We start from the raw sequence: 23,835 nt of genomic DNA, 5'->3' as shown, positions 1-23,835 counted from the left end.
AGTGTATTGGACAATCAAAAACCCAATCATTCTACAACCACATAAGGGAAGAAGTTTGGAATAATGTTCTCTTGCCTCAGGAGTTAAGAGAGGAAAGCATTTAAAGACCACCATGAACTGAGAGAAAGAAGAAAATATATGTCAGAAATTACGAAGTAAAAGGAACTGATAAGGAAAGCTAAAGACATGAAAAAATTTATGGGTACCATGAATCGGAGCCCAGAAGTCTAAGTCTATTAAGAACAAAGTCTCAAATTCACCATTTTAAGAGGCAAGCATAGGCACTCATTTTGTCCAATATAAAACCCAGGCATATTCTTGAAGATCTTTCCTATCTACAGCTTCAGTGATGTTGTTTACCTTCTTGCAAAAATAACTATTTCTGAAATCTGCATATTCCACAAGACTCCAAAGCATTAGCATCTACAAGTCAAGATCTCCAGCTCATTGGTAGTAATTTTTGATAAAACAGGAATTCTGGGGCAAATCCAGTAGTCCAGAATCACTTCATTATACTAGTAAAGAGATAACTAGTGTAATATCATGTCAGTTAACTTAAACTAAACAATTGTAAATGCTTTAAATAGATCCTAAAGTTCTGAGGACTGCCACCAAGAAGACAGTTCCATTTGGGTTCTGCAGTGATCAACCCAAATCACCATATGGTAGTCTCAGAACTGATGTAAACATCACAAAAATGGGGAGAAACACACTGGCTTCTCACAAGGATAACTGAATGCAATTTTCATTTGTTCCCACAGACCACCGGAATTAAAAGACAAAAACAAACTCATCTTTTTTGTTTGCACTTAGCTTATTTTCTTACAGCTGCACATTTCCTAAGCAGACTTTGAGGTAGTTGTAACTTACGTAGCTGTACTTCGTCACACAAGCTAAACAAGGAACAAGACTGTTAAGAGTCTAATCCTTACATTTCTTGCAGTTCTACTCTGTTTGAAAGCCAAGCCCATTTAGAATTTGAGTTATCCAAACACTGTCCTACAGCTGTGGGTATTGACCAGGGAAAGAACTCAGCTTGGTGCTAGCTGAATTAACCAAATCAATATACGACAGGCTGCACTATCCAGGAAGAAGGGACTGAGGCAATACCCATAGAAAAAGTGACAACTTGGGAAAGCAGCAGCAGAAAAAAAAAAAAAATGCTCGTAATTACAGGGAACAGCTCACTCATGCGAACTCCAGTGCAGTGATACAAGAGAAAAAGAATTAAACTAAAGCAAGCTGATATTAAGATGTTAGCTTTATCCACAACACTTGCAAGAGGAATACCAAAACACTTTACACGTTGAAATATTGGAGAAATATAGCAGTATTTACACAGAAATGGTCTGAAGACTTAAGCAAACGCATTAGATGGTCTGAATTTAGGAGAATTTGCTCATGACCTGGGCATACATACCTGTTCCTGGGAATGAATCCCTCCTCCAACCCTAGTTTTACTTTTCTGTGGTCTTTGAGGTGTTTATCAGAATAATGCATATGAAAATACAAAGGGAAACACCTTCCAGTTGGAGATAAGGGACAGCTATTTATTTATTTTTCAATGCAACGTGAACTACTGGAATATACTTCTAACACATGCAGCAGGCTATGGAAAGGCAGACTAAGACACAATAAAGCGTATTTTAGCCAAACAAGCTACTGGCTCAATGGAGATTTAACTAGACAAAGTGTAAGTGACCTTGAAGTACAGGAAGATGTTCTTAAAGTACCATACAAAACACTGGGCACAAAATTACAAATTTGAAGTTTCATAAGCTTAAAATAAAAAGCTAAACACAACACTATACTCCTGAAATCTAACAGCTTTTCAGAGAGATATCAAAAATTGGCATTTCAATGTAGGAAAGTATACAAGGAGAAATAAAGCGACAGTGCGCAGGGGCAGAAAGCCTTTAATCCTCTTTTGCTTTGACAAGTGCTAGTGACATACAATCAGTGCCTCTATCTTCAAGTGTTTTCCAGAACAATTTATATGTCAAAGAATAAATACTTAAAACCCACTTCTACTTTCTTAGTGAGAATCATACCCTATTTTAAGCTTACATGGCAAAAGATTTGCTTTAAAATACTTTCTAATTAGATATCGAAAAGTTTTAAGTCTCTATTTTCTTTAGCTGACAAGTTACCTATACAAGTGTGAAACAAACTTAGCAGATGAAACTGTACTGAGCATGGGAAATTACATTATACACAGTATACAGCAGTGCACAAACATCACCATCACTTATATTTCGTTTGTATCACATATTGGGGGAGTGTGAAATAGTGTAAAGTTTAAGACAGAAAGTTTTTGCAAGTTTACAGAATTTATGGCATACTAACCGAACAAATTAAAGTGCAAATATTAGGAACCATTAGGAAAATAAAGCAGACATTCAAATACATACGTACAAACCAAGAATTTTTGAGCTTTCTCTGCCATACATCAGCATGATCACACTAAATTAAACAGATTTTTGCATACTCTCATGAACTTGGAAGTTATTATTTAATTTAGCTGCTGTGTACCTAAGGGTTCCTCCTAGAGTTTCAAGAGAATTTTAAGGTGATTACACTGATCTTACAAAAACATGCTACAGTGTTTCTTTTAAGCAGCCATCAAAACTTACACAAAGGTAGCCATGTCAGGTGGCTAAAGGAAACACTCATCTCCTCCTATGGAATTTCAAACTGTACTGCTTTCAACTTGAGTGAGGGGGTGGTGGGTTTTTTTTGGTTGGTTGTTTTTGGTTTTGTTTTCTTGGTGTTTTTGTTTGTTTTTTTTTTTTTGTTTGTTTGTTTTTTTCCTAACTATCCCCCTAATAGCAAGATTCTTCCTCACAAAAATTAATAGTGGTACTATTTCCTCTCTGGTAGCTATCTTGAGGGCAGTCAAGCCTAGCTACTTTCTTCCCAGGCCCTGCCCACCCCTAGTTTTGGGACAACTTGAGAGAAATGGCACCGGAAAATAACCCGGACCTCAGTGGTCACTTACTTTTCTTCTTCGTGCTGTTCTTGTTTTGAAGCCCATCCTGTGCCGTCTTTAGGCACGATGTTCACATTAGGGTCATTGCCTTTGTTCTCTGCTTTGAGACTGGGGAGGTTAGCTGGGGGAGGCATCCTCCTTGAAATAGCAACTTTTCCAAGACTCTGTAATCCATGGCGTGCGGCAACTGCATGCCAAAACAGAAAGTGAGAGTTAACAATGCTGTTTAGCGGGTAGTGTTCATGCAAAGCTACATAAATGTAGCTTTACAAACGCTTTGTAAGTCTTTTGCAAGAAACTCAGAAAAAATTGAGAGTGTAAGAATTAGAAATGCAAAATTCTTCATAACTTAAAAAAAAGGGAATTATAAATATTTGGTTGGGTAGAACTTGAGCACTTTTTGAATAGTGAGTCACTATGGTTAGCCTATTCCAGAGATTACAAAGGATATATAGCCCCACCTTTATACACAATGCTCAGTGACAGAAAGCTAGAGGAGCCATTTAAAACATGATGTTGATGTCTTAATATTCTTTAACACGTTATCATGCATCATTCTCATGCTCCTTTGGGAGTTTAATGTACTTGCTAAGTTCAGGAATACCTATATGGGTACAGCCCGTTTCTTTTTTGCTGCCAGTTTCAGTTGGCAGGTGCTACTCTGGCAAAAACATCCCTACAAATTGCATTTACTCCAGACCACAAGCATGAAAAAAGCAGTATGAAGCTAACACACTACACTGGACATTTAACCTATCAACTAATCAATTCAGGTGAACAAGTACAAGATACTATCCTAGGCATGTCGTATCATTACAAACATCTCAGTTTTAATCTTTAAAAATAATATTGTTTGAATACACTTCCCCTCTTTCACCCCGAAGTTAGGCAAGTATGTCAACTCAAATTCAAAGCCTTAAGAGTGTCGTTCCCCCGTGGTTCTCAATCAAATCAGTCACGAAAAAGCAGGGCCACAGTGGCCTCACTTGAAAGGTTAGTGTAAGTTTCACCCACAGTTTGCAAACCAGACAAAGCACCTGATCTGAAAGTGAGCCCTGCCTTCTTGTTAAGCAAACACCTCCAGTACCACAAATGTTTTCTGAAATATGGTAAAAAGCACAGCTGGAGAATGGCATGTCACATGCTGATAAGGAATGGAGACTGCAACTATAAACCAGTTTTTATTTACCTATATTCTACTTCCTGCTAGACTGCAAATGCTGTCTCCCTGAACTGATACTCTTGTTTACAGCTAACTAGAAACTATCATCAACATTGCTTTCCAGAATTCTTCAACTTAACTGTCGTATCAAGCATTTAAAAAAAAAATTAAAAAAATCTCTCATATACTTCGCACTCCTAATTAGTACTACAGTAATGATGAAACAGAATGCAAAACAGAAGTCAGTTTACTCACCTGTGGTTTTCTGAGTTTCCAGTGACTTTCCTTTGTAAGTATTAAACAGACTGAGTGTGGCATACTTCGTTTTTCCATCCTTTGCTTTTGTACTCTGGCCTGACTTTTCCGACATTTCGATGGAAACTCATCGAGTCTGGTACCTCCTGCTCACCCCTTAAAATTTGCCTGAAAAGAAAAACAACAGAAAAGTAAAGCAATTTGAACATAAGCCAACACTTAAGACAGAGTTCATAGGACAAAAGTGGACAGCATATTTAACACCATTAGCACTGTTTCATTTAAGCATGCTGGAGACACCATGGAACACATTAACTTCAGAAATCCCTAGCCTTATGTAACACTTGCCATTTTCAAGTATTTCCATCTCTACAATTTGGATGTCACAAAATCAAGAGAGTCAGCATTTAATTAATATCAAACCCTGTAAGAGTGGTAAATATCATCCATGATTTCACTAAAAAAACCAAACACACAAAGTTTCCACCAGCAGCTAGCTCCCCACTGGGGAAGCTCAATGACTTCACCCACTCCCAAAGCCAAGTGCTGAGATACCATTAACTGTGGTAAAGCACTTCTGGAATTTGGGTTGTTTTTTTCCCAATTAAAATAATCATGAACTCAGCAACTAAAGAAATTAAATACACCGAGTCAGAAGTTTGCTTTATCAAAATTAGGGACACAGTATGTTCAGACAGGGAGGGTGAGAATTCCTTAAACCAGAGTTACACTGTTTCTTGCAGTAGTGAACTACAGGGCTGTTACAGCAGGTAACCTCTCTCCTCCCTCTGTCCCCCAGAATAGCAAGCCTTGAGAAAAAGAACCCAGTACAATACTCAAAACCCCTGCCATCCTCCTTAAAGTAACAATTTTGAATATATTTCCATACCAATTCCAGAATAGTTATATATGCTCAAATACTCTTGTGTTTCTTTCTAAAAGCACAAAGCAAAAAGCAAGCCGTCACACTCAAACCCTTTGGTGGCCAGCAAACTCCCTGGTCAAACTCAGAGCCTCAGAAGATCTTCAAAACAAACTTGTTTCACATGCAAGGCACTTGCGTATTTAGAAGAGTCTGTCTGGACAAGCAGTCTAAAAAATAAAGCACACACTTGGTTCATGACAGACATTGGTTAACGTCAAAAGATCAGGGAAGTTTCATTTACATAAGGATGATCAACATTCCCACCCTCCTCTGCCTTCTACCTCAATTTACAAGCCATGATTGAAAAGATTATGAAAGGAAGATGGCAAATAACCTTGGGATGGTCTAGCTTTAGCAAGATTTGGGCCAGATGCTATTCTATTACAATCCATGCAGACTGTTGCAAAGGGGACAGTCTTCAGCTTCATACAGAGCCACATACACGGCTAAGAAATACATCCTTCCCTCTCACAGTGAGAAAGCAACTAGCAGGTTTTTTTTTTTTCAGGTTGGTCAGCATTTGGCTATTTCAACAGCACGTGCTACACCAACAGCCATTCCTCATGTCATACAAAAAAAATTAAATACAGGATGGAAGCAACGTGAACCCAGTCCACCAAGCATAACCAGAACACAGACCTCTGATACAGCTGCCAGGCCATCCCTTATCTATCACAAAACCCAAATATTGAGGCTGCAAGGTTTCACTGGAAGCCACAGCCCACTACCCAAATATCATTACAGGCACAGGGAAGGAAAAAAACCAAACAAACAAACCAGCCTGATATCCAAATTTAGACGAGTTTATCTTTGGAGCTATCAATCAGTGAAGCAGATTTCAAGCAACCATTCTGTGTTCAGGCTACCCCAATACTTATTTGCAATTCAACAACTTGTCAAGCTTTGCCCATTATTATTATTCATGGCCACACAACCACTTTCAGCTAGTCTAGGGACCTGAATCCAGGCAGACTAGTTTATCAAGCTGGAGTCTAAACCAGACTTTAGGCCCTGCATTAGCCTTTTCTTCTCTGAGGAAACTCAGTTTATCATAAGGTCTTCAGCAAGATGTCTGTGAAAGAACCTGGCAGATTTTTTCCCTTCAATTCTCCTGTCACTCTGCTTCTAGACTTGCATTTATGCTAAAGAGTCCACCACAGTCATCCTGGAGCATCAGAGGAGAAGGTACCGGGCAGATAATTAGCAGGAGCACATGGGTGGCAAACAAGCTTTCAGGTGTGCATATAACCATATCAAGTAATACACTGTAATTACTTGATACTTAGCTACGCTCACACGCTCTTTCAAGTGAGAGCAACTCATGCACAGCTTTAATTTTCAGCCTGAGACTCATCCCAGGCCCAGATTTTGTAAACAAGAAGTAGCTTCACAATGGTGAATAATCTAGAAGTTGGCAAACAAAAAAAAAAAAAAGGAAAAAAAAAAGAAGGTGACTCAAGTAATTTCTTGTCTTCCCCCCCCCCCCCCTTCACAAAAGCAGTGAAGCCCTAACAGATGCAGGCAGAGCAGAAAGCAGTTTGAGGATGATTTAAGACAATGGTGAGTTTTTGTCATAATTTCCAAAGCCTGTACCTCTGCTAGTGATCAAACGTTGAAAATCTTAATCATAACTCTCCTCTTTACAGAAAAAGATAGAATCCATTCGTGGACAAATCTTAATTATAACAACTGTTCTTTCTAGAACATTTAATAGCTTAAAGAACAGGAAGCGGTGATCATGTTCCCCACTAATGCTTTTTTATATCAAATTTACAAAAAACGGTCTGCTTGTTACAGCTGAGTTCTCTGTCTCTTAGAGTATTAAAATTCATACTGTTTGACAAGTTTTTCCAAAGTTACACTACAAAGAAAAAGAAGCAGAATATTTTAAACTGATTAAAACCGCACATTCCCGAATAATCTGACTTGCAGAAATCAAGCACTGCAAACAGTGCTCTTTTACATTACGTCAATCAATATATTCATACAACTAAGTTTAGACCTAATACTGGTTGCCAAAGAAGATACACTTGCAAAATTAGACTTTAGACCAGGTACTCAAGCCAGGGGTGACAAATCCTCCCTTTGAAGAGCCCATGTGGCCCTCCACAAACATACCTGCCAGGTCACATATTAAACAAGCACCCAGTGCCATGTAACAACAGTTATAAAGAGATAATTGCATGGTTTTGAGCCATATGAAATGTATCCAGCTCCAAGACCTTTGCCTTTTCACTAAACTTTAGTTGTATGTGCTACATCCCTATAGCAGAGCACTGGAATCATTGCCTCTGTAGCATCACCTACAAAGTATTTTAACACAGGACGTGTTTAATTTGTGCATACACAGTAGGTTGGCAAGTAGCACACTCGCCAAGTGACTCCCAATTTGCCCTAATATTTATATCTTTTGTTATTATCAGTAAGGTAGCTGTTAGTCTGAACTCTATTAGTCAAATCCTTAAAAGCGAAGCACTGCTGTCCGCTAGGTCTAGACTCACTCTCATATGAGTTGAGAACATGAGACGGTCATATACCTCTGAATAGCGGCAACATATAAAAGATGTCAGAACTACTTACCAAAATTAAGTAACTGCCATGACAGTGAACAGAAGGACAGGCAACAGCACAAGCAGTAACAGCAGCTGGCAAGGTTCACTGCACTATTAAGAATTTTAAGCAAGTCAGCAGTTCATTTTGAATGACTACAGTTACTATTACACATAATTACAGAAGGTACAATGTTGCCAATATTCTGGAGCAAAGATTACCTTCAGCCGCTCTGTACTGTTATCAAGTTAACTGACCTTCACCAAGGCCTTAAGATTTTAAGTTTAAAATTATTAATGTAATTTCTGTACCAGATTATTTTTTCAGACTGTAACTGGTTGGCTTTTTTAGATCCTGCAACAAATTCAGAAGCATGTGTACCGAAATTAGCACAGTAAGTAGCTGACACAAATTCTAGATATCCTGGTCTCTGTTAAGGAACATTTACTTGTACCCTCTTAAGATACTTACAGTTGGTAGAAGAGCAAACAAAATGCAGTATATTCCAGACTGTAGAATCATATTTTTTAAAAAATAATAAAAAACTAGCAAACAAAAACCCCATACATGCCACACAGACCTTTTCCACTAAGTTCCTAGCTCTTCTGATGATTTCAGAATTCCCCAAAATGCCTTGTTTAGAATTTAATGATACTAGTTCATATGTCTATAAACTTTGCACAGTGTCCCATTAGGACCAATTGCAGACTAGAAAAGATCTTACCTCAACTTTGGAAAAAAGTTCTTACGTGATTAAACAAGGAAGAAAGCATTACATATTTTGAGGTCACTTTTGAGGACCGGAACGGTAAGAAGTTTAAAATATATAACAACTTAACTCAGCAATTCTTGTCTGGTTTCCTTCCTTCTCTACCACCACATCCATTTCAGTATTTTGTAGTTTTATTATACATATGAAAAAACAGTTCTACAAACGTGCAGGAACAGAACAGCACTCTATGTAAGCTACAATATTCTGCTGTCTTGGTGAAGAAGCACAGACAGGCATGGAAAGGGGAAGAGCGCTGTGTAAAGGTTCAGGTAGAAAATCAGCTTTTTTATCCACAGTTTTTGGCAGGGGCAGATAAGCTCGTACTATTGCCATGTGAAGTAACTGTATTCTCTATGTTATGGTCTTCCATTTAATATGTTTCTGTGTATGTTTGAGGCACAGTATACACCATTCCACACCTTTGGGTGAAAGATTACTATTCCCTGTATTTTTCAGACATCCCATTCTAGCTGATGTAAGCACAGACACCTGCATGACAAACTCCCTAGATCTGTATTTTATACACTGTATTTTTAAACCTCTAGACAAAAGAAGCTTCCAATTTTTACACAAGTCTAACATGTAAAGAGACTTCTTCAGCAATATTACAGTTATCTTTTACGCAGTCCTATCTTCTTAAATCCCACATCCCACCCCTATTTAGCCTACAAGCACACAATCAGTGAGGACAGGTAACCTGTACATTAGCTTCCCAGGACTTTGAAGTCTTAAAAACATTAAGTAAATACTAGAATAATCCCCCCATTCCCTATTCAACACAGCTAGGATACCTAGTCCGTGCCACCTCCACGCAAAGCACTGTATTTTGGCTAAATTTGGTGAAGGATGAGCTGGAATGACTTAAGTATGTACACCATTCAAGACTCCAACCTGCTGAAGATTTCCTAGAACCTTCAACTCACAGTGCCTCAAATGCCCATCTGTGAAGTGGGAAACATCATAAAAAGCACTATATGAAAGTTTATTCATAACTGCGACACATTAGCACCTTTCTCAAAACAGAAAACAAGAAACAAATCCAGAAAGACTTTTCATACACAATTTTAAGCACACTAAAGAAAATGGTTAAGGGTCAAAAATCATCCTATACAAATTTGTTATTTGTATCCAGCCATAACCCCACTTTTTGTAGAATAGCTTTGTTTCTGGCACACTGAAGAATGTGTTGCTGTTGAGTTCTGGAACTAAATAATACAACTTAAAAAAAAAGAAGAAGTTTTTTTGCCACATGCTTAATTGGTGTTAGAGGAAGATGTTCCCAAATTCAGTGTTATCAATTTCAAAATACCATTGCGCACAAACACCCAGGTAAATAACATGGCATTAAAAATTTCAGCTAGAAAGGAGAGGTTTCATTTCAACTGTAAGTCTGGCATATTCAGATTCTAGAGCTTCACTGAAGAAGTTTCCTCTTAACTGTAAAACCTAAGCATAATCTGCAGCTAGATATTAAATTCTGAAAAACAACCGTGTGATCTTCAGAAAAGAGACTAATTTAGATCTCTTACAGAAATATAAAGGCAGCTTAAAGCAGAGAAACTCAGGATGCCAGACTCAATGTACTTGGAACCCAAAAAAGTCTGTCTCATGCTTTATTTGTAACCCATTATCAAGGAACCCTGCTATTTTAAATGAACACTCAAAAATATTGTGTAATTACTAAATACATGGTTTTGCACAGAGAAGCTTGCACACAAATAACAAATGGAATTACAATTAAACATACCGACTTCACTTCTCTGACACAGGTGTTTACAAACAATACACACTAACAATCTCTTATTGATGACCTTATATTTACAACTTTCTAGTGCTCAAAACATCATTCTAGGACTGAGGCTTTCAGGCCTAATATTTATTAAAAAACAAACAAACAAGTAAACCACCTAACATTTTGGACATTTATCCCACTACTAAGAATTCTTAATAGCTTCAGCACTAGTCAGCTTAACATGACATGAAAACAAGCTTCAAAAACCTCCAGCAATGCTTAATTAGCAAAAGTCTCTGACAAATCAAAGTATCTAAAAAAGCCTCTAAGGCCAGGATTTCTGCACCCCCAAGCAATCTGCAGCAGGGTTCACTGTCAAGTAGGTTGTTGCTAAGCAAGCTGAAAATTGCAGTAAAGACTTTGGGGACTTCTGAGCTTCTATTTCTTGCATCTCAGACAGCTCTATGACCTACAAGAATAGAAGCTCTCCAGATCTGCAGAGTTCTGGGTAGACATCACTACAACTCATTCTTGAGCAAAATCTATACCAAGTTTTATTTCCTTAGAAAGTCAGGCTAATACATATTTCCATCTCTATTTTTCTTCCCCATCTCTAGATTTTGGGTGCAGTGGTTTTCAGCAGAGCTTGAAAGAGGGTACACAATGAGGGTACACAATGTAAAGATTGCATTGATTCTATAAATTCTTTGAAGGTAGGTGGCAGAGTAGGAAAAGAAAACTCTTAATCACCATCTCTTTTGCACCCATCACCTCAGAAGAAAAACCATAGCGCAGCCTGATCCCTGAGGTACAAGACAATCTATAGAAGAGTATTGTTAATGGCCACCAAACGGAAAATCAAAACGAGTTTTGCTCCTTAGAACCAAAGCACGCTGTCATGAGACAAAGCTGTAGGAAAGCAGGCTTTGCTAGTTCTATCATTCTTCAAATTACTCCCCTTTTAAAGCTTAAGAAAGTCTTTCCAAAACACTACCAAAACTAGATATGTCAGGTGGAAAACATCATGACAGAAGAAAGCCATTTTAGGACATTATCCCACAGACGCATCTTACAAAAACGCAGTCTCTGAATGCCAGAAATGAGCATCCACAAATAAGTCTGCATCAGTTCTAAGAGACCTCTAACAGCAGCCTAAATAGAGCTACTAAGCTAAGCAGTGAAAAACAATCAAAATTAGCCACCCACAAAAAGTCTACACAGAAACTAACTGTACCACAAAGCATATGTTAGTTTAAACTAGCAATTGATAGAGCAAGCAAATCTTTCGCTGCCTTAGAAAGACTGGAAGGCAGCTTGTTGAACTGTCTTCTGTGAGAAATCCAAGTCACCTAGAATACAGCCTTCCAACAGGACAACCAGCAACAAACCCCAACATCTCAGGGAACTTTTATTAGGAGACTCTCAAGTCTAACAAGGCACTAATAGCAGCGATTAACACTTTTAAAATAAACTTTTAGGACATCCTGCAGCAGAAAAATATTAGCATGGACTAAAACAATCTGTCAGTTCTGTTAATTTTTTTTCCAGGGCATTCTTGAGAACAAAAGGAAAAATGAGTTAAGAGCAGCTGGCTGGAGTAAAAAACCACAGATAAAAGGACAGTAACCATGTAAACCTCAAATTTGTCTCTATCCACAATTTGGATATATATTTAACTAAACGTGCATGAACATTTCACTTAACATGCGCAGAAATCATATCCCTGTGGAACAGCCCTGCCAAAAGAAGCTTGATCCATAGGATCAATCATGATCAGCGTGTCTTTTTAAATGTGCCCATATAACAAGGGATCAAAAAGCCACAGAGATGATGAACTCACACTGGCGATAAAAGTGTCAAAAATGCACTAAGTACTTTCATGTGTCACACAGCTTCTTTCTTTTAGCTAGGATAATTTCTGATACCTGTACTGCTTATGAAATCTCCTCCTTCTGAAGTGACCTCAGGTAACAGAGAGATTATGGTACCCCTCTCAGAGACAGAATTATGCCAGTACAGCTAGTTAAGAACTCTGGGAAAAGAAAGGACAGTTTTCATTTTGTTTAGTTTAATTTTTTTTTGCATGTTTACATTTAGACTATCAAATAAAGCATTCAATATTTTGTCAAACATTAACTAAATATTATCTAAGGCAATACCCTTACCCAGGGATCCAACACTTTCAGTGTTTATATATGTCTCTTTCTTCCATGTTTTACACCAGTGACCCAGTTTTGGTCTCCTATTTTCTACTGGATAATAGAAGCTGTTCATCAACACAACACTTATACTTTTGCCTTTTACAAGGAAGAAAGGAGATAACTTAGAGAAACTCAAACATATATACAGCTATTCTTATGAACAAAATTCTGAAATTAGTAAGCACCTCCCTAAAATTTTCATTCAGTTCTCAACTATTGTACATGTAGAAGACCTAAAACCTCTGTCTACTTTAGCTTTATAATTAAAATTTTAAGTACTCTTATGGCTGTAGATTTTTCCACATTTGAGATATAAACCCAGTTCTATCACTAGAAGCGATTAAAAACTAAAATGTACAAAGTGCTATCAATAAAACATTTAAGATAAGTAGCATGAGACTGGCTATAGAAGGCATGTTACAAATTATCAAAAAGCCATGTTTTTGAGATGTACAAAGGTAGCAGGTTTTAAAGGCTGATAGCTCCTAAAAGATGACCAAATAAGGACTACCTTTTTTTTTTTTTTAAAATACTTTCTTGTCATCCTTGCAAAGAGAAGGCTGGGTACTGAAGTAAAGCAAATTCTCTTGAAAATAAAAGTAAGATTCTCTCCAAATCCCCAAACAGAATTATTTTGGCTGTGAGAACATCCAATGCAGATCTTTAAATCCTTATCACATCAAGCAGAATGAAGGTAATAAAGAAGTGGATCAAATGAAAAAAAAAAAAAAAAAGAAAAAGAAAAAAATCTCTTTTCCTATGGAAAAAGCTGGAAGGACAAAGCACTGGCATCACCTCTCTCACCGGAAAAGGCTGATGAACAGAAATTAAATTTCAGTTTAGATTTTAGACTAAAGCCACAATGCTTTCAATCTAGGCATCTATCTCCTGCTACAGTCAATGGGAATGAAGCTCCTGACGGCTATTAGAAGTTTCCAGCCCGTGACTCAAGTTAGCAGTCACTAGCAACTTTTTATGGGTAGTTTCACTGCTACCATTCAGAGTCTCACCAAGAACGAGCAACATATTTAACTTTTACTTTGTAGCTACTAGGATACAAATAGACTCACTGGGGCTTCCCAGACAATAAACAATATTTGTAAGGAGGCAGCACACCACCACAGAAAAAGGAACATAAGCCACAGAAAAAGGAACATTAAGAAAGCAACAGATGCACCTCCCATGCAACAGGCAGTGAACGATGTCCAAGTGCAGACACCTCCTAACCAGCATCAGATGAGCAGGTGACTGAGAGGCAGCTCAGGACCAACTGGCAACCAACCCCTGCCCTTTGTCCCAGCAGGGAAAAACATTTCCTCAGACTACTGTTCCTGGGTCTTTACATTATGGTTTTCACTCTTTATAATAAATTTACATCCTCTGTAAAGGAAAGACAATAGCATTGTATTTTAAAGGTAAGCTTACAGTTAAAGTAGAAATCAATTTTTATACAAGTATCTTGATAGTAATTTTTATACAAGAAACTTGGTATCAAGAATCAAACAAGGTCAAATTAAGAAACTCCCTTCAACGTATTTTATATCTTCGACCTAAATACACATGATAAAGTGCCAAAGCTCCCCTCTCTTTCTTGTCACATTAAACACTATTTCCAGAATTTCAGAAGAAAACAACAGTATAACGTAATTCCTTGAATTACCTGAAGTTACGTAACAGAACAGGGTACACGCATCACCAGAGAGTTTTAACAAAAAAGCCTCTACTATTGCCTACAGCTTCCTAGTCTGGAGCATCATTAGACTTATCACTGCACCTTCACATTTCACCACAAAGCCACACATACTCTCCCCCTGAATGCCTAAAGTACAGTTAAGTAATTTCAAGAGTAACTATCCAGCTTATACCAAATTAAATACACAAGCACTCTAAAACCCATCCTGCTTAGAATATTTATATCAAAGTTCTGAAATGAAAATCCAACATCTTTATGTCCAGCAGCAGAACCTTTAGGCATGTAAGACTCCTACAGAAATCTCCTATACTTACTCTAGCATTCAGGTACCTTCAAGAAGTGAAATACTCAGCCTTAAGTCTCTTATCTTCTGTGTAGACAAAAAAATTCATCACCAGCTTAAAATATCTAGACAGAATTTGGCTTCTGAGTTTAGAAAATTTACTTTTATCATTTTTTCAAACTTCTTTGCAACCTGGGGGATAGTTCTTTAGTTTAAGATATGATGAAATTTGCAAACATCCAAACAATAAAGAGAACGACCTAAAGGTTGAAGTTGTACACATCACAGGCACCATAAAATTATGAGAATGACAAACCCCGTATGTGCCACTAGATCAAATGCACACTGGGTTCAGCATTCACCTCTACTAGAATGATCTTGGCACAAATGCACCAACTTCAACACTGATCCAGCCTATCTTGCTTCTGTCCTTACAGTCACAGTTTTGGAAGGTTGCATTTGTCCCAGATAGCTTCCCACTGATCACTGAAGTAAATGTGGACTCATGCTTAAAAGAAATAGTTCTCTGTATGTCTGTTGGCAAACTCAAATAGTAATGACTGACAGGCTAGTGGAATGAGCTTACAATTCTTTTCAGAGCAGTTCTCAGTTTAGGATGAGGTACAACAAAGCAGCAATGCAAAACAAATCTTGTTTCTCAAGGACTACAATCTATATTATATGAGAACACAGTTACTAAACTGAAATTTCACCAGTGGGGTATAGTGACCACGTAAAAGATACTGCAGCCGCCTTCACTGGTATTACAAGCATCTACCTCATTTACTCATTTGTTCTACATAAACCGGACTAGCGGAAAGAAACTTAATACCACCGCTGCAGCTCAAATAAAAATGACAAAGATTAATAACTACTAACTGCACTATATTAGAAGCATTCCTTTGAGTACCAGTCCATTTTCAAGTTATCAAAGTACATTTAAACAGCTTCTTTGCCAGAAAGAATTTTTCAAAATATTCCAGTAGATTGACAGTGTGTGCCACACAGGTCAGAACTAGCACACCATAAAGCTAATGCAGTAACACAACACAGCTATTCTTGCTGTGTTCTGATAATCGTCAAACATAAATTACAATAATTTAGATGTTTTGCAAGATTACTGAGTACATTTCAACTAAAAATGTATTCATTTCTGAAAACGTAAGATCCAAAACTTCTTTGCAACTTACTTTTAAGGCAGGCTATTTTATTCCTTCTTAGCCTGACAATTTCTTAACAAGTCTTTATTTCTTTGTCACTAAGCATTAGGGCAAATTTTTTGCAAGGCAGATTTTAAATTTTCCAGTTACATGCAGTTGGTTAAGAAACTTTTTAAAACTGTAAATTTTTAATTGTGGCAGGAGTTTTGAAGTGCTGGAAGGAAGCCAGGACCAGGAAAAAAAAAAAAAGAGAACAGTTTCTATACAATTAAGGACAGCATCATAATGAGATGCGTTCTCATTACTTCTGGGAACAGAACAATGCAAGTGCTTTCACCCAATTAGCTTTTCAACTTGCAGATGCCAAATGAGATATTTATTTTCAAGATTTGCAAAAGCATTTATTAAAGAAATTTCCATTATTTAGAAGAATGAGAAAATTTCAAAGCTCTCAAAACTGAATCGCTGCCTATATGAGAAAAAGATAAGGGAATAAATTAAGGCAAATTCTTGCAGAAACAAGCCACATACCTGCTATCAAAGTACAGTATTCAAATAGTAGGTTGGTAGGCAGCACTTTTCCCCGAATATAGAAAACTAACGTGACCTGTCTTACTTATCAAAATTCTTTTTTAACTGAAAAAATTATAACTACTCACTCGGCTTCTTAGAAACTAATTTAGGTCAGTTTATCCGGACCACAGCCACTCTCTGTAAAGGCATCTGGTACTGCTTAAGATCACAAACGGTTCTTAAAAAAAATTACAGACGCACTTAACATGCTGTCACAAGTACCACTTTGTTCTTGCTCAACTGCATCACGCCATCCAGCAGAAGCCTGGAAAGGCAAAAATACTAGCATACGCATTGTCCCCCCACACACAGAAAGCAACATGGGGAGTCTCATTCTTCGCAGCATCCTGAGTAGTGGTTCCTCTGTCAGGCTGAGAACAGGGGAGCAAAAGAGAAGTCCACAGTGGGGCTGCAAAAGAAGCCACACAACAGATGACATGCAGATGTTCCCATGTCTGTTCAAATGAGTGCTGAAAATATCCAAATGGTCGGCACTTCTCTGCATTTGCTACATTTAGATTTAATTGCACAAAAAGAATAATCAGAACTGGCGATGATGGTGGGTTTGAGGATCCATTTGCAAGAATAAAGGAAGCAGAATTGCTTGCACCCTACAGCAAAAAAGGTATGTGCAAGAAATCTCCACATATTACTGGATTTTCTCTTATTTCTAAACAGAATAACAGCGATTTGCGGTTCCCTTATGGCTGCGCTTCAGCAGATCTGACTCCAGCTGCAGGCTGAACAGTGCTCAGGATCTGTTCTTCTGCGGGCGGCTGTCTGAGATAAGTTACCAGAAACAACAGCTGAGCTGAACAAGAGTTCACTCCTTAAATCTGCCACAGCGTTTGGTGCAGAACACTTCTTTTTAGGAAGCTGACGAAAGATAATCAATAGGTACATGAAAATAGACCAGATTCCCAACAGATGAACAGCAGAAGTTGCAGTCATTTAAAATCACCCAGCTCTCCACTGTTTCATTTTTTCCTTTCGTTTTAATACTCTCACTGCAAAAGCCCTTGCGCTTTATTACAAACTCTGAAACAATGTCATTTAAATTGATGGCATATTTCCAACTCTCCCCACCCACTCCATGTTGAACCGGACAGTGGAAGAGGGCAGGACAGTTTGAGAGACAAATGTAAAGCCATTCCTTGCTGTGAATAACTGGAAGAATCTTTTTAAGTACTTCCATTTCCTGCTCCTTTACCACAGTTTCCAAGCGCCACTGTAATAATGAACATTTCTTGACAGAGGAAGTGACACTTAGTTTCAGCGTTCTTCCCAAGGAACCACAATTCACTTTGGGCAGTGGATTTCTCTCCACATCATACCTTTCTGCATCTTTAAAGTACTCCTGACCTCAGCTGCAAATAAGTAGAGGTTTTTGTGCAAACTTGCTTTTCCAAAGCTCCTATTCATAGATCAGTCCTTAAGTAACATAAATAGTTACACCTAAGGTTTTTGACTTCAGAAATCAGTTAGATATTCCTTTGAAATAATGTTCAGGCAAGCTCTTCTTTTCATGAGCTCTTTCAGAATATTTCGGAAGCACAAAAGAACCACTCTAGGGCCATCCTTCAGGATTTCCATTCCTATTAAGAACACATGTGCCAAAATGAATTCCCTCTTCACTAGCTATTTTTCACAACTTTTTTCTGTTCACCTTCTCAAGGTACTTTTGTTATTGAAGGGTCCAACCCGAAGACGGAAGCACAGTCCCCAACAGTAGGAATCTACAGAACAAACAATTTTATACAGAGTTCTGTACAACCGCAGCACAATAAAAAAACCTGTTCAAAACCAGTAACTCTAATCAGTTATGTAATGACTTAAGCTACTTGTCACCACTTTCAAAACTTCCCACCTTGCACAATACCCAAATTCTGTGTTACCTTTAACTCCTAATATATTCCTAACCTGATTCATGTCCATCAAAAATTATCATAATTTCTCCTCCGTATTAAGACATATTACAGCATATTTGCTTTTAAGGATATCAAGATACTACCACTGTGATACTGAGTGCGAGGGTTGCCAAATGTACCAGCTTATAATACACCATTGACAGCATCAATAAAAAAACTTCACTCCTGCGCATACAAAGGTGGTAGAATTTGCTCCTTGATGTGGTCCAGCTTGGAGAGAGCTCACGGCTGCCCACAAACAGTCTCTTCTACCTGCTGCCTGTTATCCTCTGGATCTCTGGTTACATGTTCTTTTTCCCCTCTGACTCACTAGTTTGCTGGGGCAGAGACAGTCTCCTTCACTGAAAGAATGCTCAGCATGTAAGAGATGCAGCTGCGAAAACCACAGTGACAACAGTTCTGGACAACACTTTAATTACAGTAGGGGGCAACCTCAGGCCTCTGCTTTAAACTGGATTCATTCATATTTTGGTTAAAAAAAAAAAAGATTAGCAGCTAAATTAGAAAAGCCTTACCAGCATACCCAGCTTTATGTATCTGCCTTTCAGATTTACAGACCCCATTTTCCATGGAAGTTAACTTGCAGCTGCAAAATGGCTACAGATGGAGTTTAACATCTTCAGTTGCTCTTGGTTCTCTGTTTATTTTGCTTAGAAGAAAAATAATCCCATGTGTCCTTGATACTCTGCTTTCAAGATGCAGTAGGTAAATAATGAAGAAGGCTCAATATATTACCAAAATACTTATCAAGAGACTTTTCTTTATCCAAAGCTAAGTGCATACTACAAAGCTCTGTCCATAGCGATAGCTTGATCTGTGGCACGAAAAACATCTCCTAACCAAAGCGACTCCAGCAAATTAACCAAGTAGCTACACCGCAAGCCAAAGACCAATTTTTCATACTAGAATGCATCTTTCCTACAGACTACTTACACACATTGGCAAGAGAAAATGTTATCCTTCCTCCTCACTAGAACACCTTTGCTGTGCACCTACATATACACCTAGATACACCTGTACAGGAAGCACAAACTATCCTAAACACTATTATAAAACAAGCCCTGTGAACATGGCAATTTATTTTTTACAAAATGAAAAAACATCAATGCACTCATCTAAAGACAGCGAGGTCCTTCAGTGGAACATATGGTTATTTTGAAATATTTAAGTCCTAAAGTATATGAAGTCTTAAATTGGGAGAAAATCATTGGCTTCTCAAACAAAATGAGGTTGTTCCTGCACTTCCACCTTAGCTGAAGATTCAAATTAGCAAATAAGGTTTCTTGAGGCAGGAATAATTTAAGCCCTTACTCCTGCAAATACAATTTAAGGCTGCAGTCATAATTTTAAAGTATAAATTAAAATTTACAAGCACTAAAATCTAGGAATACTAAGGTCACATGCTTACAAAATATTAATTTTAAAACAAGCAGTAGCTGCTTCCATGATTTAATGAGGACAGCCTGAAAACGGTTTGCTCTTCTAAGCAAAGTCTGATGTGTTAGCTTAAGAAAGCAGTGCAGCAAAAAACAGGCAACCTAGACACTGATGGTTTTACTACGAAAAATGTTTTGGTACCTCTGAGCACGATGAGCTACATCTTCTATCCCAAATAACTAAAAATTGAGTAAAAACACCATTTCACATAGGAGTCAGTTGTACAGTGATTTAAAGAGGTATTTAATAGATGCCTCTTCTCTCAGTCACTAGGCACTGGGTGATGCCACAGTTTTTCAGGCACTACTTCTGCATTTGATGTACCTGAATATAAAATGCAGTAATTCCTGTCTCTGGTGTTGTAAGCCCCTGAAAGAGTAGCACACATTATTTTCACATACATATAAGTTAAAATTTATTATCATTATACTTCGGATTGAAGATATATAATGTTGATTCTGCACTATAATTTTACTGTTAACCAAGACAGTGTCAAATACATAAAAACAAAACAATGTGAATGATACACAGCTTCTCCCTTTAATACGTGTTTGCAATCTGTAACAGAGTAGTTCGTTAGCATTTAGTTAGAATGTTATGTAATGGCTAAGGTATTTGTAATAAAAACAGTCTATTTCTGTTAGCCTGTTCTTCATAGACATAAAAGCTGTCTTCATCTGATTTTTATTAGGACTTCATCTTCCTCTGCTCTTTATGCATTTTTTTAAGACTTCTGTCCACTCCGTTTTCATTTCACCAACACGCATGCATTATTATTTCCTCCCACCTCCTCACACAAATCTCAGCTTTTATTTTTACACCTGCTTTCACCCATGAGAAGTTTCTATGGGGTTTTATAAAACCCAGACCCGAAAAAAAAATAAATAATGAGGGCATGAAGTTGAGCGAAGAAAAAAATTTCCTACAGAAGATGAACAACTGGTTCTACCAGTAAAACACCACTGGCAGCCCCATCATTACAAGCCCAACATCCATCCCCAACTAGTGGAAAGGTGGTGCATTTTCAGGGTGGAGCTTTTTTTTCCCCTCAAACCCTCCATTACTGTATACAGCCTCTGAAGATGTTCCACTCTTCCTTCAACAGAAAGAGGAGGAATACTTTTTCTTTGCTCACATCTCCAATACGCCACACGATGGTTTATCCTCAGCAAGATCACACTACAAAAGGGTTTAATCATTCTGCAAAAGTTACCTTTTTCTTTCTATCTGCACATCTAAGCCTCTTATCCATGCCACCCTTATATGATATTTAGACTACATTTTCTATGCTCTCCCCACTTTTACATCACTTCTGTTTGTTAGCCTGGAAAATATTCTGGAATAAAGGGCTTGCACTTTTAGTAACCTAGGACACCTGGCCAACATTAGCCCCATGCAACATACTCACTGCCTTGACTTACATTCTTTCTCCTTATCAACGCACAGCATTTACTCAGACAGAACAAAACCTACATGAGAGCTCCCTTCCGAACTGCATAATCTTTTCCTTGCTCTTTGTGGCCCATTTCACTTTCCCTAGTAGACTTCAGGATGCGGGGAAACAGGACCTACAGAAAATGCATACCATAAACCTGTACCACTGAACAAGGATTCCAGCAACCAAGTTAAAGCTGCAGAATGATGTAACTATTTTTACAGACTGCTCTACAAAAAGCTAGGGTTCCTGTTATGAAGCCTAAATGAGTAAAGAAATTACAAATTGCTACTGAACTGCAAAGAGACAAAATATTTCTATTGGCAAAACTCAAAGAAATGGCTGTGTATTGATTTATATATATTTCATAAGCAATTATTATGTCCAAAGCAATATAATTTATGCAGGAAACACATATACACTAAGGCAGACTTCTAAGTAACAGAGACACTCACAGACCACAAGCCTAGTCTCTGCATACAAGCACTGGCCTATACCAGTTCTCAGTTCAATTTGAACAGCCACCTCTTAAGCACACACCTCCAAGAAAGCGATCATACTCCTCACTCACTAAGCGCAATATTCTGAGGGACAAACTGCCTTTTCATTAAACATTCACTAAGTTCAAAGAATTCCCAAAACTTTGAGATTCCTTAGACCCAAGGAGACTCTAACAGAGTTGCACTAAAAGACCCCAAGAGTAACGCTGAAAAAAAATTCTCTAGACTATGTAATTCAAAGGAAATTTACAGCCATTCAGCTCCTAGCAGTGAGTATTAAACGGTAATCCTTTTGTTTCTCAATGATGGACAAATGAGATCATGTCCTGTTTCCTCCTTCTTTCAAAAGGAGTTTCTTGTCTAAGCAGAGCTCTTAAGACTAGACAATAAGTAGGCCTGACACCTCACTGCAGAAGAAATAAAGCTATTAAAAATTAGAGTCCTGTTCCTTCTGTGGGAAATAATGCTAATTTCTACTAATGCACCTATCTGACCCCAGTAATCAAAGAGCACCATGTAAAAATAGTCCCTCCTCAATTATACAGAGTTCAAGACCTTTCACAAAGGAACAAACTTACAAAATACACACGTGAGACACAAAAAGGAAATAAAAAAAACCCAAAATGTTCCATTCAAAGCCCAGCACCATGCTCTCATGCATGCTCCCCTTCCCCATAAAAGGGGCCTGAACCAGAAACTATCTGGGCCACTTTTAGCCCCAAAATTTTCAATCCCTGCATGCCTAGGTGATGGCTCCCATCCTGCCCCCTGCATTATGCCCACTGCAGACTGGCTGCCTGAATTTTAGCCGTGTCATCTAACCATGCTCACACAATCCTTTAAGCGCTATCGATAACAACACCCATAACTATTCTCACCCCATCCCTACAAATCTTGCCCTTAGGAGCAGAAATAACACCTTCCTGAACGGTTCTTCACTCAGTTCTACACCAAATAACCTAGGAACAGCCTTTTACTGTACATCTCAAGAACTGTGGATGAATATTTCAGAGTTAGAAAACCAAAGCGCTGTGCCCTGCATATGCCTCCAGCATCCCGTAAGAAAAGGCTCCCCTCCCCCCGCGTTTCTGGAGGAAGAATCACAGCCACAAAGTGAGCGCAAACGCACGAAGGGGACGGCGCGTTTCTCGAGTAATCTCCCGAGAGAGAGAGAGACCGGGAGCCGTTAAAAAAGAAAGGCGGGGGTGGAGAATGGAGGGCAGGAGGGAGGGCGGGACAAAAAAAAGCAACGCACCCGCAAAAGCCGTCCTCAGCCGTCCCCACCACAGCAGTACCCTCCCGCCACCCCCGGGCGAGGCCCGGCGCTGGGCCCGGCGCGGGGCGCGGCCGGCCCCAGGCGGCGATGCGGTGCGGCGCGGCCCAGCGGCGCGGGGCAGCCCGGCCCGCCCGCCCGCCCGCCGCGGGCCCAGCGCCGCGCCACCTCCCTCCGCCCGGCCGCGGCGGGCAGCCGGCCCCCGGGGGCACCCCGTCCCCGTCGGCTGCGGGGCCACCGCCGCTAGGCCGGGCGGAAGCCGCCCCCGCCCGGGGCCATGCGGCGCAGGCCGCTCGCCCGCTCCTCCCGGCGCCGGTCCGCTCCGCAGGCCGGCGGGGGGAAACTGCGGGAGGCGGCGGCGCCGCCACCACTTACCTGGCGCACAGGGCGGCGGGCCGGCGCTCCGGCCTCCCCGGAGGCTCCCGGACTCGGCGAGGCCGCTGCCGCTCCCGGCGCCGCGACGCCGCGCCTCACACAGCCGCTCTCCACACAGGGGCCAAGATGGCGGGCGGCCAAGCCGGCGCCAACGACGTCTGACCTCACCGCGCCGCGCGCGCGCGCGCACACGCACCCGCCTCGCCGCCGGCTCCGCCCCCCGCGCCGCCGCTCACGTAGCCACGCCGTGCCGCAGTCGCGCGGGCGGGCGGGCAGGCGCGCGGCGCCCCCGGAGCGCCCCCTGGCGGCGCGGGAACGCGGGCGGCGGCCCCCCGTCCTCGTCTCCGTCCCCGTCCCCACGCGTGGGGACCGGCAGCGCCCCGCGCCCGCCGCCGAGCGGGAGCTCTGTCGCCGGGGAGGGTGGGGGGACGGACGGCTGGGGGACACGGTTTCCCTCCGGCCGCAGCGCCCGCCCGCGGGGTTTGCAGCCAAAGCCCCGGGTTGGAGGTACCTGCGGGTGCGTGGGGAGGCGCTGCCTTCTCCCCCTGGGCTTCAGGGTCCCCCGGGGGGACGCTCGCCCACCTGGATTTGT

The 23,835-nt window shown here is 40.0% G+C and overlaps 1 protein-coding gene across 18 annotated transcripts in view; it reads right to left on the bottom strand.

Annotated features, from left to right (window-relative positions):
* PRRC2C (proline rich coiled-coil 2C) overlaps positions 1–23,403 on the bottom strand; it is a 77,040-nt gene extending 53,637 nt beyond the window's left edge. For 8 of the 18 annotated variants that reach the window (XM_054213090.1, XM_054213088.1, XM_054213086.1 and 5 more), the window contains exons 1-3: positions 23,244–23,401; positions 4,407–4,574; positions 2,999–3,176 (exon numbers count right to left, since the gene is read on the bottom strand). In XM_054213090.1, the coding sequence (XP_054069065.1) occupies positions 2,999–3,176; positions 4,407–4,521 (293 nt within the window). In that variant the 5' untranslated portion in view covers positions 4,522–4,574; positions 23,244–23,401. Of the gene's footprint in view, positions 1–2,998; positions 3,177–4,406; positions 4,575–23,243 lie in introns of all 18 variants that reach the window. The other 10 variants (XM_054213082.1, XM_054213093.1, XM_054213091.1 and 7 more) reach the window with 4 other exon arrangements.
* Between the last annotated feature and the right edge of the window lie 432 nt (positions 23,404–23,835).

This window comes from Rissa tridactyla, chromosome 8, assembly GCF_028500815.1.
Source record: "Rissa tridactyla isolate bRisTri1 chromosome 8, bRisTri1.patW.cur.20221130, whole genome shotgun sequence".
NCBI lineage: Eukaryota > Metazoa > Chordata > Aves > Charadriiformes > Laridae > Rissa > Rissa tridactyla.
Note: the sequence above shows the minus strand (reverse complement) of the source record. Positions and strands in the feature narration are given on the sequence as shown.